General features: G+C 49.4%; 1 protein-coding gene across 1 annotated transcript; it reads right to left on the bottom strand.

The window, feature by feature from the left end:
* Window positions 1-1,479: 1,479 nt before the first annotated feature.
* RFLNA (refilin A) lies at window positions 1,480-14,192 on the bottom strand. The gene is made up of 3 exons (XM_050318229.1): window positions 13,824-14,192; window positions 5,325-5,434; window positions 1,480-3,608 (listed from the first exon to the last, which is right to left on the bottom strand). Exons 1-3 carry the CDS (start codon window positions 14,190-14,192, stop codon window positions 3,275-3,277), a joined length of 813 nt encoding a protein of 270 aa, XP_050174186.1. The 3' UTR covers window positions 1,480-3,274.
* Window positions 14,193-16,660: the final 2,468 nt, after the last annotated feature.

Below are 16,660 nucleotides of genomic sequence, written 5' to 3'. Positions count from 1 at the left end.
AGGTGAAGATTTGACCCTCTGTGGTTTCCTTGTCCTCAGGAAAAACAAAGTCCCATTTCCAGCGCCAGCTTTTGCTGAGAAGAAAAGCAGCTTGTGATGGGCCCGCAGGAGACACCACGTAAGAAGGTATTTTTCAAAAATTTCTACAGATCTCAGGCAATGCCCCAGTTTGGACGTGGTCCAGGGTTGTAGCCCCACCAGAGCCACTGTGGCCACACAGCTCAAAATGTGTTCAGCAGCCTAGAAACCCACCCTGCTCTCTGCCTCTTTTTTTCCCCTAACATGGCAAGACCACAAAAGCTGCTTAAACTCAAAAGGAGCAGGAGCACGTTAGGTCATTTCTAGTCTGTTTGCAGAGAAAACAAAGCGTGAAGCTTCAAAGAGGCCTGGCCTGGGCGTGTGGGACCCTCCAGTGCCAAGGATGCAGCTTTCCACTGCACCCTCCTGGGGGTCACATCCACCTGTGAGACTTTGCCTCAGCAGCCCCTGTCCCTTGTGTGGTGCAAGTCCAGGCTGAGGTTCAGGTCTCTCTGCTGGATTTATATTTGCACACTAGTTTTTTGGCTTTCCTTGAATTCTTCTTTTACTGTTGCGGCCAATATTTAGGAAGCAGAACTAGCAGTGGAGAAGGCTGGCAGAGGCCTGCAGCCAGTCATGATAAAAGAGACTTTTTTCTGGGGAAAGCCTATCCTGCTCAAAGACCAGTGTGATCAAAAACTGCAGCACTGTGCTTGAAGCAAGGGAATAATCCAACTGTTAACAGGAGCAAGGCCTGATGTACAGTCAGAACAGGGAGTCTCTGGCATCCCTTTGGCTCTGAGGCCACCCTGTCTCCATGCTTGCTCCGTGGAGGTGCCTCCAATCTAATCTGTCATCATGCAGGGATCTCCTGGGTGTGAGTGCTGGCCCTGCTTTTGAACCTGGATTACAGTGTTGCTCAACTTGGAAATCTGCACCTCTTTGTACAGACTCTCTTGGATGCGTGGAATGAGCCCTCCAGAGCCTTCTTGTGTGTCCAGGAGGGCAGGTGGGTATTTCCCCCGGTCCCAAGGATTGTTCAGCAACACTTGGAGAACAGGACAGACCTCAAGATGAACTAGCAAGTAAGTGCATCACCAACTTAACTGCTCTGGGACTGGGACCACGTTCATCCTCACATCACCTCCCTGCTGCCTAAGCCAGCTCCACGTTTGCTGGTGCCTTGGGGAGAAGGGTTGCTTCAGGCATAATAATCCCTTCAGAGGCAGATGTTGCTTTTCCAGGCTTTGATGCTGACAGTCAGTGACAGCAAAGCCTGACCAATAACAAATATAATCCTTGTTTGTGTTGCTGTAAAGAATTCAACAGTAGGTGGAAGCCTTGGAAATCCTTTGAGAGGTTTCTCCCTACCAAGTGCTAACTCCCAGCTAGAGAAGAAGAGTTCATCACTGCCATAACACACATCCTTCAGTACTAATGATGCTTCAGCTGTCAGGATTTAAGTTTGCATATAAAGACTTTATATTTACCTCTGGTGGAAAAACTGTGCTTCACTTTAAACAAGAGAACTCTGTTTCATAAAGGTCACAGTTCTGGTCACATTTACCAGTTGCTTTTTGAAGCTTATGGAAAGAGTATCTTTATAAGTCACTATTTACTTTTATTATTTTTTCAAGTTTTTCAGACTTTTTTTTAATTTTAATCTCTGTGGGTTTGTGCGTCAACTGTTCTGGGCAATCAGCTACGTCTTGTTGACATTGTTAATAGGCTTTCTGACTTGGCTGCTCAGCTGTGTTCTGAAATAACTCCATCAGGCTCACAGCAAGTCAGGAACAAAATGGAAAGTTTAGAAGAGGGAAAGCTGGAAATTAATTTCCGGAGCTGTGTGGTTATTTTCTAAGTCTGAGCAGCATGCAAGAATTCTTGGTAGGATTTTTGGAGACAATTCCGTGCTATTTTCGAAAGTTATATGTTTGTGGGAATCCAGGCTCTCGCAGATTTTCAGCAAGCTAGCAAAGTGAAGGGATACCAGGAAATGGGATTCGTGAGTGGGGAATGGTTTACCTCAGGATGGCTGTACTGACTCCTGCTCACTCAGTGCCTCTTGGTCCTTTTTGCAGAGACAGCTCAGCTGTTTGTGAACTACCTATTGAATTGCTACAGCCTGGATGATTTAGAAAAACCTGGACTGATTTGGGCTCTTCAAGCTCTACACAGAAAGTTTGGCTGCTCTTCCACAGTCAGCAAAGCTGTCTATGCCACAAGTATGGAAACTACGGAGAGGGTGAGTTAACCCTGCCCTGGGCTTCTTGGAAGCCAGAGAGCATCTTCCTGCCCTATGCTCTTCCCTGCAATAGTGCCATTCCCCAAAACTCAGAAGGGTTGCAAGTGCTTAAAGATCCCTGTAAACTGGGTGTTGAGGCAGTGAACAGCACAGCACACTTGGTCTGACAAAACTTCTGAAAAAGGGCTCCCAAATCACTTGCTCAGTTTTAGAAACCAGCCCTTCAGCTATTCAGCTCCCTCGATTTCTGCTGCTTACTCTTGACTGAGCTCACAGAAGACGTGGCTGGGTCAGGGCAGGCCTTTCTCCCGCCCCTGGCTGTGCTGTGCCTTGCCATGGCACACAAACCTCCAAGCTGCCCACAAGAGCACCGGGCGCCTGTTTTTCTCCTTTTTCTTGGGGTGACAGTGCCCACTCCTCCCAGGAAGTTAGGGCTGAGGTGACTGCAGTGGTGTAACACTGCAGCTCCCTCTCGGATGAGCTGCTGGAGCAAGCTGTGGTGTATTAATAACAGCCTCCTCTGCACTCCAGCTCTGAGACCTGGCCTGGTGTATGCCGGGCTCACCAGACGCTGACTCCGCAGTTGGTCTTCCCTTTGCAGAGATCAAAATAGCTCAGAATGTTACAGTGACTCTCATCTATGTGCTAGACGAGACCTACAGAGCTCACTGGGCCCTGCTACGGGTAACAGGGTCCTTGGTCATCTTGATTTCATCTAAACACAAGTCAAAAATAGATATGCTCGGGAAAAAAAAAACAAAACAAAACGAAAACCAAAAAAACACCGAAATCCAGATCGCGAACGTCAGGAATGTCGCAAAATACCAGCCAGCCCCTCTCACTGATCGAAACCATCCTGTGCCCTGCAAGCCTCCTCCCCCCAGCCAGTTCAGCCTCACCCACGACGAGGTGTTCCCCAGGCACTGATGTTCCGTCGCCATCCACGAAGGCCCAGCCAGGGACCCAGCGAGGGCTGCGGCCTCCCAGCGGTCGCGCGGTTGCCGGGGCGGGTCAGAGGGTCTCGCTGTAGACGGCGCACGGGCTGCTTTCCTCGCAGAGCTCCAGCTGCACGCTGGAAGCGAACCAACGCTTGGCACAACCCAAGCTGTAGTTGAGGGTGGTCCGGTAAATGTTCTTGGCGCGCTTGGGGAAGATGATGGTCGTGCTCTGAAACCTCAGCGGCTTCTGGCGGGGCTCGAAGATCAGCTGGGACTTGTAGTTCCGCCAGGTGCAGTTGGGAGCAGCGATGATCGTCTCGCTGTAGGTGGTGACGGTGGGGATGGGGCCGTAGAAAATGTCGTCCCGGTAATGCTTCTCGGAGTCGTACTTCACCTCGGAATTGCACCTACGGAGGACAGCAAGGTATCAGGAACACAGCCCACGCAGCAAAGGAGGTAAGACAGGCAGGGCTCTTCTCTAACCCTTTGAAGTTGGCAATGTTTATGATCTCTTACTGCACAGACACTGGGGCTGATGCCAACTCTACAACCCAAAGCAAGGGACAAAAGAGGACTCTGTCCTTCTGGTGAACCTTGGTGGAACCACACCTTGCTGTGAATCCATCTCAGCATTTCTGCAGTGCATGCGCACAGGGGACCACGGTCCTGCCAGGGCAGAAAACACCTTGGTGCACAGGCTCCAAGCCACCCACTTCTTCCTCTGGTTTCCTCCACAGGTTCCACTGGGACCTCAGGTCAGCCCTGAGAGCTACACTGGAGGCAAACACCCTGTAATGGACTTGTTGAGCTGTCAAGGCTGCATGTTTGTCTTTTTTCTTTATAGTGCCTCACCATCAGAGCACAAAGATGCCCAAGCTAGCTAAAATCAGCCTGCTGTGAGATGAGGGGTGAGGTTGCTTGCTGGAGCCTACAGAAAATCCAAGCAATGGTGAAAGGGTAGGTAAAGCAACAGCATAAATGCAGGCTGTGGCTGCCCAATACCCATGCCACTGGTCTCAAAGTGACCACCTGAATAGCCACAGGAAGAACCCACAAAAGCTGGGATGTCCCTGCCCTGCCTGTTTTCTGCAGGCATCCACAAGGGACGTAGGGACAGCGGGCCACGTAAAGGGCTTTCCCTAGAATTCCTAGCCACGAGGAACAGCAGGACTTTCACTGGTTTTCCCTGCTCCCCAAACGCTCCTCTAGCAATCAGCAGCCAAGGAATGTGCAGCTCCACGTAAAAAAGATTAAAAGCTGGGTGTGTGCTCGTCATTACCTCCACCCGGAGGGGGGCTGACTGATTGTGCACCGAGTGTAATCTGAGCTGCTGTAATGTATTTTGCACAGCCAGGGTGTAAGCAAGTCATTCAGCACACATAAAACACGACTCAGATGTAATCACCATAAAAACATGCCCGCTGGCAGTTCCTCAGCCAGCAGAGATTTACTGGGGTACGTTTCCAGAGAGACGTTGCATAGGTTGAGGGAGGTGGGAATTTGCTTTACAGTCCTCCCACTGTCCCTGCCCCAAGCTGTGTGTAACTGCTCCAGGCTGTTTTCGGAGTACATTCCACACCAGCAAAAGAGGAAAAGAAGAGCAGAGACCAACGTTTATCCACCAGCCCCACAGGAGGGCAAAACATCTCCATCACCGCCTTGAGGGACCATCTCCTCACTAGGAGGAGCTCATTCAGTCTCTATGGGCTGGTCTAATGTTCCTTTCTCTGCTGCAAGGGCTAACAAAAACAGGTGCCAATTATAAGGGTGTTGCTTCTTCTCAAGATACAAGTCATCTGGGAACAGTATGAAGACCATCAGATTAGTTAGTGGAGCTATCAAGCCCACAGATGTTAATGGTTTTGTCTCACAGCCCTAGATGTGAACTGGCCTTGGAAGGAAAGCTGCCTTCTGTTAAAACCTCCCTCCAGTTCTTGCCTCCTCCCCTCCACCTCTGCTGCTGTTACTGTCTTTCATTCAGGCTTTACTCTTACAAACCTGTCCCTCCCTTCCCATCAAAATAACCATGACTCCCATTTGTAAACACATTTTAATTTTGGCAGAAGGAAAAGCACCAGGAAAAACACAGAAATCCCCACCTACCCACCCAATCCCATCTGTACCTGATTTCCTGCACGGGCTCGGGGCTGACCTCAATGCTTTCTCCAAAAAACACAGGGTGCATTCGAGGCCTTATCTCTGGCATGGACGGGTTCAGGAGCAGGTAAGGCATCTGCAGGGAGGAGAGCACAGCAAGTGTTGGAGCACAGCAGATGAGGTTCCCAACGTGCTGTGGCTGGCAGCTGAGCAGGCTGATGTGACACTGCGGACTGCCCTCACCTACCAACACCTCCCAGGTATGTGACTCTGCCCAGATCTCTGGCACTCCATGCTGTAGTATCTGTTTGTTGAAATTCAGCCCTTATTTTTCTTCTTCCTTTCTTGTTTCTTATAGGAATTGCAATTGTTTGGGGGTTTTCTTTAGCCCTGGTATTACCTTTACTATTATGAATTAACAAGTTTACAAACACTCCAAGTGCACCAGCATGGAGAAGTGCTCCACGTCTGACCTAAAACAGACACAGGGCTTAAGTCTGCTGATTTAAAGAATATAGGTCTACTTAAGTGAGATGTGTATTTATATTTATATGTATATATATATGTGTGTGTGTATATGTACACATTATATGTGTGTGTGTGTATATATATATATATATCTATCTTAAACTGATCCAGCAAAGGAAGCGGGAGACTTGCTATTGCTGAAATCTCTGTGCCAAAAATGGCTCTCCTGCTCCAAGGGATATTCTAGTTAACCATGCACAGCTGAGGGTGGGGTGAGACACTGAGGCACCTTGTGGCCTCAGCAATGCAGGAAACCAGTTTCAAGCCAGGAGTTTATAATGAATGGAGCTGCTCCAATTCATGACACCAAAACCTGGATTTTTAAGACTAACTGCACCCTGAAGTTACTACTATGACAAATTGTCACAGTCCAGCCTAAGCTCCTCTGCCCACCACAAAAATGAGTAATCCCAGTTCTCTATACTGAAAGTGCTCCTAAACATCAGTTCCCACATACAGAGATCCTGTGTCTGGTGCCTGGACTAAGCCCAGCAGCTAATTAAGCCTAATCCTGCCTTCCTGGAAAAATGTCATTGCACATTTCAGTCCCTGCCACTACTTCTCTGTCAGCAGATATTTATGACACACAGGGACACGGGTTTTCTTTAAAGGAGATGCCTGGCAGCCTCTGTGCAGGGTCTCTAGATGGCTGAAAAGCTCATGGAGTTTTCTACTTTCCGCCATGCAGAGGCCATATGTGCTACAATCACAGCCACATTTCACCCGTGTAAGTCAGCAAGATCATCTCAGGACTCACAGAATCCACTGACAGTAGCTGAGGATACAGCTCTTGTATTGGCTTGCTCATCCCAGGCCTTCCCCAGCAGGGGTTGGGTGGCACAAGAGACAACACTGGAGCTGTGACCTGGTTCTACTGGGAGCACTGGGAGAGCTCTGCAGCCTGTGTCCTGCCCTGTACACTGTGGAGGTCCCCAAATGCTCAGCAGAGTGTGCCCCAAGCTGGTGTTAACTGGCAAAGCCCTGCTGGGTTCACTCAAAAGCATCAGCTCCCACCAGGTGAGGTCTGGTTTTCTCTAGTGGCTTGGACTTTCCACCTCAGGCTAAGGCAAAAAAATGTAGATACATATATATATGTTTACCCTTTCTACCAAACACTGCCCAAAAGGCAAAGTTCACTCCTGGATTGCTTTCAACACAGGGGAGGGCAAGGGGAGCCTTTCTGGTTGTAAATAAAGCTCTTTGCTTCTGAAATGTGAATTGTTTACATCAGGCAAGCCTCAATTCACAAGGGTGCAGATATCCAGGTTTCAACAGTCTGGACATGGCCAGAGCTCTTTCTAAAGACATCTTGTACACGAGGAGAGGTTCACTGGGGTGCAGGAGTCAAACACCGTGTGGACATGCACTCATGGGCTTTGTGAGCAGCAGGCAGGCTGCCCTTTGGGGGCTCACCTGCAGAGAGGTGCAAAGTGCTTGAACTGGCAAAGGAAGCCAGGCTGGGGATTTGCATCCCTCCTCTAAAGAAGCATTTCCAAAGAAGCCCTTTCAGTGCTCCCAGGCAAACAAGTCTTCACACTTCTCGCTAACAAATGCTGACACTAAGTGTGCTCTAAACATCCCCAGGATGCAGGAGGCGAGGTCCTTGCTGTGGCTTAGCTGGCACACTGTGGACGTTGGCAAACCAAAGCCTGAACTTCTACTGCCCGTCAATACCATTACAGACTCACACTTATCTTCCATGAGTAGTACTGTGAGCTGCTGCAGGTCAGAAACCTTGAAGTGACCTGGATGTCTGCACATGGAAGATGTAAATAACTTACAAGGCATGGCCTAAAAATAGAGATCATCTGTAGGACGCTGCAGGGTGCTCAACAAACAGCAACTGATTTGCTTGCACAGCATGAAGGGGTCACTAAACAGTAAGCACAGGTTTTACGCAGCAGGGACTGAAAGGCACTTCAGGTGACATTTTGTTTCCCCTCCAGTGATGTTCTGAAATGTCGGCTCCTGCACCTCACCTGGAGTTGGAAAGCAAGGAACAGGGGACATGAGCTTTCCAGAAGATTTGTCTTTGGGGCTGAAATTTTATATGCTTGGCACGTGTCAAAAGCTGGCTTTTTGGCAAGACTTCGACACCAGTTCCCTCCAACCTGTTTTAAGGCAAAAACAAACCAAAAATGTTCTGCCTGTCAAAAAAATATTGACTCAATTCTTTCTTCTTCTGCATAGGAATGGTTGAAAGAAGAGGAGCACTGGACTGCTGAGCTCCCTTGCAAAAATGATGATCCCTGGCTCGTTTGTAGCAATCACTCAGCGATCTCCAGACACTTCACAAATAAGGTGGGTTTCTGTATTGCCCAGCACCACAGATGGGCTGGCAGGGAGCAGAGCTTGCTGCCACTACTGGAGGTCACTGATGGTGAGGAGGAGAAGCCCACATCACTTTAGACCAGGCTGTCCACCAGGGATGCACAGCCGAGGTGTGTCTATCCAAGGGCTGCTGTCCTGGAACACTGCACTGGAGACCTGATTCATCTGTCCCCAGTAACTGGAGCTGTGCTGGTACTCACCAGACACAGCTCTGCAAAAGCCACCACAACCCTGTCAGGTTGTGCAGGGACATGCAGGGACAGGAGGTAGCCCGGTAGTCCAGGAAGGTTGAGGAGAGGAAAGGAAGGGTACTGGAGAAATCAAACAGTGACCCCCATGTGTACACGTTATGCCCTCAAAACAGATCCAAGGTGACTATGCAGTACAAGCAGTAAATATGTTATTATTTTTATTTGCTTTCCAGCACATAATTTGTTTCAACCAGCAAAGAGTTACAGTATTATTAAAAAGTTGAAGTGCTTTCTTGTTGGGCTGCATTTTTCCCTCTGCCTGTTCCCTCTGATGCCTTTCAGGCATGTAACGGCCTGGGCAGCTAAACTCTGCTTCCTGCAAGTAGCAGATAGATAAACACAGATAAAATTGGTTGCTGAACAGAATTCAACCTACAGCTAAACGACAGCACTGACTGTTCTTTAGCTTTCAAATTCCAGGCAGCAAAGCAACAAAAAGGAAATGAAAATGATGTGATTTGAAATACATAAACCTCCAAAGCGTTTCCCCAGAGAGCACGGAGAACCAGAACTGACCGACTCCTTTTGCTACGGTCATTATGTGGAAGGCACTAAGATGTGGCATTGGATCTCTAGGGACTGTAAGGGGAAACGGCTTTCCGAGTGTCAGGGCTACAAACAGGATACAGCTTCCCAAATTCCCAGCTCCTAAGTTAGCCAGGGCATAAGCAAATCTCTCACCACATTTTCCCACTATGGTAACATGTCAGGTCCATGAAAATGTCACTTTACTCAGCTGTTATTTACAGCTATAATGAAAGATCTGGCTGAGTTATTTGATGCACATCTACATTCTCCGCTCTGGAAGATAAGCAATATTTGTTTAACAGACCATTTATTTTCCCAATATCTACACATATTGCACATTACGAGTAATTTATACTAGAGCCGGATGAGATTATATTGGGAGGTGATAACAGTAAATGCAAACCTCAGGTAGAAAGCAGGGCTTTATTATTTCAAAGAATTACATCTTTCCTGCTTATCTCCCTCTTTTATTTCAAGTGGGAAATGTGTGCTGCCTTGCTTACTGTCCACAGGGTTACGCAGGGACGCAATGGAAATTCAACAGCTAGAAGACATCACCCTAGATGTCTGCCATCACAGCTGCATTTTTCAGAGCAGATGATGAGATCCTGATGCCCGCTTCCCTGATCTGCCCAGAAGGGACATCTGTCACAGTCTGCAGATCAGGTGAGGCCCAGAGCCATTCCTCTCCTTTGCAGCTGGCATTGAACCAAGGAGGAAGAGGAGTGGGTGCATGTCCAGAACTGGATGGAGCTGAGGGACAGGGACGGATGCAGATGGGGTTAGCCCTTGCCAGGCAGAGGCCACAGGTATGGAACTGAAACCACCAGCAACCCCTGCCAGGGAAATTCCTGCAGGATCCAGCCCTGTGGGAGTGGTTCAGAAGTGGGTCAGGATGCCAGGCTGCCAACGCCAACCCCTGAGGCAAGCCCTGCTGCAGTGCCAGAAGGGTGCTTTGCTCCCCACACAAGCCTGGGGCTTTCCCCAGAGCTGCTGGGACCCACGTGCCCTTGGAGAATCACATCATCTGCCCCATGTGCAGGCTGCAAGCTGGCTCAGGTTGGGGTGCTCAGGTGTGCTTTCTCTGCAGGTGCTGGCAGGTCTGGAAGTTACATATTGCCTGGAAATCCTTCGATGGCCATGTTCCCCACCCAGCCCCTACAGGACAGCCCTCTGTTCTTCCCAGGGCACTTTCAGTGCAGGACAAGATGCTGGCTCTGTGGCCCAAGGGCTCTGTTAGTTAGGATGTTAGGAGGAGACGTTCTGGGTTTGTTGGTTTTTTTTTAATATCAGCCATAAATCCAACAGGGTTGGCACACACGCCGACAAGGACCCCGTTGTTGGGACCGTGCCTACGAAGGCTGTGCCAAGGGGCAGGGTCTCCTCCATGCTTGAGATGAAGCTGGATACTCCTCCCACCACACGAGATTGATTCTGGCACCACACTGTTGTCCAACAAGCTCCTGAATGTAAGTAGAAATTTCCTACATCCCTGCAGCTGATTCACTAGGTAACAGTCCCACAGAAGTCAGTGCTCAGTCAGTTGAATGCACAAATACTTAAAAGTCTTTCAAAGAAAAGGAACTTGTTGCAGTGACAATAGTTCCCTTCACTGTTGGGAAGGAACACAAAGTCTGCTGCTTCAAGAAGGTACGATTGATAGTTCTGCAGATGAATGTGATCCTGATCTCCCTCAATATCCATTAGGAGTTGTGCTGATGAATGCAAAGCGTTTATTTCAATACAGCCCAAAAAGCAGTTCTTTTAGCCTAAAACTATATCCCAGGGCAACAACAACAGGGAAAGCTCTAAACAGATCTGGCTCCTTTGATGCCATTTCATTCCCTACCCTTTCAGCAACTGCTTCTTTGTGCATATTATTAGAGATTTATTTCATTGTATTTATGTTCCTTTTGGCCCAACTTTATGGGCACAGCCTAGAGAATTCAGTAACCCAAGTCATAAGAATCAATTTAATCATGTTTCAGATTTAAGAGGCAGAACTAGGTAAAAGTCACCTTCTATTTTCCTTAGGATATTCGCACTTAAGCACAAAACACTTGACAAATTCCCTATATGGACTTTATTTGAAGAAATAAAAGCCAATTTCTCCTGCACTGCAAGTAAAATGAAAAAAAAAAAAAAAAGTCCCTAAATGGTGTTGAACTTGTGGTATTTATGACTCTGGCCCTAAATTGCCTTTCATATTTTCTTGGATCCCAAAGCTGTTCCCAAATTGGCTGGTTAAATGTGAATAAATGGTGCATTGTCTTTGAAACAAAGTTGTGCTTATTAAGGAGCAGAGAGTTTACTTTTTCAGAGTCACAGTTAATAACACAGAGCAGAGAGAGACAGCTTTTAAACACAAGAAAGTCCTCGATAAGGGCATGCAATCTCCTTTTAGTCTGCATGAGCAGAAAAATTCTGTAATAACCTATTTGTGAAGTTGGAGAGCAAAATAGCTGACTGCAAAGCAAACCAAATGGGCTCAGACTGGTGGTTTGATAGTTCTGCAGCGAAGAATAGTATGAAATACTTCCCGCGGATCTGGAATGTTGTTTTCTTCACCTGACAGCAATTTATTGTTACTGTACACGCTGGAACCTTGGCTGTTACTGAGTTTCTGTATGGTTTTATAGTATCCTAACACAAAGAGTGCAGGCTGCGTTCTTGGCCCCGTCATGTTTGTAAGCAAAGCAAACACTAATATAACAGGCAATTTAAAGAAGCATTTCTTGGTGTGCAAATAGCTGCAATTATTGATTTGCCAATTCTGCATGCTCTGATGAACTGCAGAGGAGTAGAGTTAAACAGAAGCACATTCATGGATTGCATAACTGCTCATAGATCTGCAAGTCCTTGTTAAATAGCAAGATTAAAGCTAATTAGACACTGCAATGTAGAAGTATGAAGCAAGCAATGCTCTTCATATTTTTCCTGCTTTAACAACAGCTGCGAGCACAGTATTTGCAGGGTGGAAATGAGAAGTAGTGAAACTCTCTGTACAATCAAATAGAGTGAAAGTTCCTACTTAACTTCATTATTTTGCAGTGTACCAAACAGAGTTAAAGAGCACAGTCCAGCACCACTCCAAATAATACAGTCCAAGTGTTTGGATTCCTGCAACTTTCTGTACCTCCTAAAAGCACAAAAATACCCCCAATGTATGGAACCTGTATTCTAAGAGCAGGAGCCCAGGGCAATGTGATACAAAATTTGAAAGCATCTACAGTATGAGTTTCTCTGAAATGTGTAAAATATTGATTTATGATCAGAATAACTGGAAAACCTAATTTTGCCTTACACAGATCACAGGAATAACTTTTTCCCCCGTAGGAGTCAAGCACTAAAGCTCTCAGTCCTAACAGCCCATGAGCTGAAATAAATTTTCTCATGTTCTTTCATCTTCGATATCTAAGGGCTTTCTTGAGTGGAGTGGTGGCCAACTCTCCTACTACTGGAACAGAAACTGTCATATCCCTGTTACAGAGCTCTGCAGACACCTCCACCCCAGCTGTTTTCTGGTCCAGCAGCCTTCATTCACCTTCCTCCCACATTTTATTTTACAGACACCTAGCAACAGCCTGATCCTGCCAAATCAGAGGTGTGTGGGTAACTCTTTGTACATAAACAGTCCCATCAAGATGCCACACACGCCCAGGCATCTGCAGGTAAGGCTCCATATTTGGAACCGTGGCGTTAGTAGGTTTTGAGATTTGATTTTTGCAATGACACCTCACACCCTCCCCACTGCAGTCCGTTGAGGAGGAGTCACTGTTCATGGGGAAGGCTTTGGCATGTTCAGGAGTAGAAGGTAGTTTTCAATGATATGCTAAAATAGCCTTAGAATTTGAGAAAGTGCACGAGCGTGTGAGAAGTCATTGCAAAATGTTTCTATGGGGAAGAAGTCTTTGAATTGTCACTGATCTATAGGTAGATGAATTTTTCTCACAGAAAGATTTGTGCCACAGTTTCTATTCAATATAGAAACCAATTAACTGTGTTGAATACACATCTTTTATATATGTTTAAAAAAAATTTTAAAGAGCCCTAGGGAAGAACTTTCATCATCCTTTAAAAACCACCACCACCATTGCTTATACTCTGAACTTTGTGTTTTAAAAACAGTTTTTATAGCCCAGGGATAGAAATAAACAAATAAAAGAGAATAATAGTCATAATAAATCTACCCAAATCGTAGCTCACAGTGAACCACTTCGCTGGCACTGCATCAGGCTGACTGAAATTTGCTGTGCTCTGCCAGCTGAGCTTACAAACCACTACTCCCGCTCCGCTCGGCCGTCAGAACGCGAACCCTTCACTCCAAAAAGCCCTGCTCCAGCAAAGGGCGGCAGACACGGCCTGCCCCAGCCCCTGTCCCAACTCCCTGGATACTCATCCATACCCTGCCCCAGCTAACAGGCTGTTCTGTCTTTCTTTCAGCCAGGGCTCCGGCAAAGGAGGCTACGCGCTCCTCACAAAACAGATGAGGGATGCCAGGATGGCTGGGAGCCAGACGCCCCTGCCTCGGTCCGGATGGATGCAGCTCCAACCTGCACCTAACAGGCAGCAGCACAGTGTCACTGAGGAGCAATTACACTTGTCTGTTCCGAAGGTAAGGCAGAGGAGCCTGCTTCAGACCTGGGTTTCGCTCCCACACCGTTATTAGGAGTTTGCCCAGCCAAACTGCCAACACTCTTGTGAGCGTCTCTGAAAACCCCGCCTGGCATTGGGCCAAGCCTCGCCTGGCACAGCAGCGGCGGTGCCAACACCGGACTGCAGCGGTCACAGGAGCCCTCCTGCCTGTCCCCCGCGCCGGGGCTCTGCCAGCCTTTCCCCCCCGGGGCCCGGAGAGGACAGAGCCCGGCGCCCCGGTCTGGCTCTTACCACTCTGCCGTCCTTGGCCTCTCGCCGGTGCCCCGGGGCCGGGGGGTCCGCACCGCCGCTGCCCCCTGCCCGGCCCTCACCGGGCGACAGCGAGTAGAAGGGGGGGCTGGGGCTGGGGGGCAGCCCCGAGTCCGGGCTGTCCAGCAAGCCTTCCCGGCTCTTCTCCTTCAGGCTCTCGTCCATCCCTTGCAGCTGGAGGTGACCTACCATGTCTGGGGGGCAGCGAGGGGGCCGCGGCGGGAGAAAATCCTCCAGGGCCGCCCGCCGCGGAGGGAGGGAAGGGGAAGGGACGCCGGGGGGCCCCCCCTGAGTCCCCACCGCCGCCACCAGCCCGCTGGAACCCGGTGCTGCGCGGGGCAGCGCCAGCATCGGCCGGACCGGGGTGCTCCGGCCGCCTCCCCTCCACCGGCCCCGGCCCTGCCCGCCCGTCAGGCGTTCCCGGGAAGGGAAGGCGAAGTCCGATCCCCCCGCCCAGCCCCGCGGGGACGCGGCCGTGTGCGCGGGGCGGCCCCGCCGGCAGGGAGCGCTGGGCGGGACGGGGGACGGGACGGGGACCGGACGGGATGGGGACACGCCGCGCTCCTCCACACGCTGCACCGCCCGCCCGCCGCCTCCCGGCGGCCCATTTATCCGGAGAGGGTGGGAGGGAGCCGGGGAGCGCCCTCCCCTTCCCCCGGCCCCCCAGCTCTGCCCCGGCCACACGGTCTCGGGCGCTTTCCCAGGCGCGGAGCGCGTTCGGCGCCGCCGCCCGTCCCGTCCCTCCCGGCGTCGGGAGAAGGACTTCCTCACTCACCCACCTACCTATCCCAACCTATCCTGGGCTGCGGCTTCCCTCCCGCTCATTCCCTCACTGCTGTCAGTTTTCGCTCACTTATGTCTGATTTTCCCCTCAGTTCTGATTTTCGTCCTTCTTTCACCCCCACATCCCCAAAGTAGCTTTTCCCTTCAGTGGCATGTGGGCACCAGGGAAGAGACTCTCAAGAACCATCGTCTCTCTTTGCTTTGAGGTGGCGAAGGGTGGCTTCACCAAGGCAGCGGGGTCACCGTGGCAATCTTGGTCCCTGTGCCACCATACCCTCATGGTGGCCTTCGTGCCTCCTCCTGCACCCTCACACCTCTTCCTTCGGCTCCACAGCTGCTTAGTCTGCTACCAAGGACATGGCCTCCCCATCCCAGCCATCGTGTGTTCACGACAACCATAAACGCCATGGGAGGGCATCCCAAATCCCAGCACAGCCTCTAGCCAGGAGGAGCATCATGTGCCAGAGGCACTGCCAGCACTGAGGGGAATGTGGAGTCCATATCAACCCTCAGGGTTCGGGGAAGCAGCAGCGGTTAAACAGGTCAGGCTGGCTGAAGCCAATATGGTCATTTATTGCACAATAACTGGCTGATGCTAATGTTACCTTGTCCACAGCCTTGGTTGTGTTTTTCTCATCATGTTTTCTCTCTACATAGAGTCTAGACTGTGAGAAATCTGGGGCAAGCCCACTCATACAGCTCAGCCTGGTGGAGCTTTATTCATGGCAAATAGGTTTCCATGGGAAACTGTTGCAATCCAACTGGCCACCTCCTCTTGGTCTGAGTTGTTGGCCCAGCACCCAGTGGAATGAGACTGTGTCTGTTTGTGCTACAAAACCGACAAACACAACGTTTGTTGTGGCAACTGGGGAAAATTTGAGGGGTCTGGTAGTGCACCTAGTGGTGAAGGCTTCACACCCGAGCCGTGAAAATGGCACAAAGTCCTGGGAGGTTGGGTTGAATGTGAAAGTGCCCACACTCCATCCTCCTGAGGGAGCAGGTCATACTGTAGGGTGGTAAAGCTGGATATGTTTAGACATAGCCTTGCTCAAGTCAAAAGGAAAGGCCAAGGATGCCCAAATCCACCTTTGACTGAAATGAGGGGCCCTCCTCGGAGTGACTGAAGTGATTTGTATGCACTGAGCTGTGCAGAGGAATGTCACTGATTTGTAAATGTCAAACAGGCACCGAGCAGCCCACACACAGACCTCAGTGAATTTTTACCTCTGACCCGCTCGCCGGCTCCAGCAGCTGCACAGGCTGATTTAGAGCCCCTTACTGTAAGGGCTCTAATGTCTCACACAGGCTACGGCTGATCTGAAAATGTCAAAGGAGACCAAAGGTCAAAATTTCCATAAATTAGTCCCTGGCTTGCTACCTATCACGTAATAGGATTCTCTGGCCAGTTAACACTCTGAACTCAGGCATTCAGCCCAGCAGTTCCCCTGCAGCCCTGTTCCCCTGCCCCTCTCCTGAACTGGCAAGAGCATATGTGCAAGGGGAAGGAGTGTCTTCAGAGCTGCTTTCCTTCACAGAGAAAAAAGGAGCAGGAAAAAGAGACACTGGGCAGTGGTGAGTGCGCTGTCCTTTCATCCTAGAAAGGTGTATTTTAGCTCGGGGAGCTGTTGAAGGGAGACTGTGTTTTTTCTGATTCTTGTTTTGAGAAACTGCAATCCAGTCTTTCCTGGAGGTAAATAATGTATATTTTTAAATGTAGACTTTTGTACAACATGTGTTCAGCTCAGAAGTGGTTGGTCATAGTTTAGGGGTTGTGAGCTCTAGACACCTGACACACTAAGCACTGCTGAGCATCCCCAAGCACTGGCAGGGATATTGACTTCACTTATAACTGGCAAAACAGCTGCTGGGCTCTGCAGGGCATGTGTGTGCACATATTATCACGGTATTGTTATTGTTGTTGTTCTGCAGCCCATGTGTGTGCACATATGGTGTTATTATTGTTGTTGTTACTATTATTATTGTTATTATTATGATGATGATGTTTAGTAGTGGGTTGCTCACCCAAGTTGGAGCTC

Source organism: Myiozetetes cayanensis, unplaced genomic scaffold (genome assembly GCF_022539395.1).
Source record: "Myiozetetes cayanensis isolate MyiCay16 unplaced genomic scaffold, myiCay2020 scf21, whole genome shotgun sequence".
NCBI classification, from domain to species: domain Eukaryota; kingdom Metazoa; phylum Chordata; class Aves; order Passeriformes; family Tyrannidae; genus Myiozetetes; species Myiozetetes cayanensis.
This window is presented reverse-complemented; position numbering and strand designations above follow the sequence as displayed.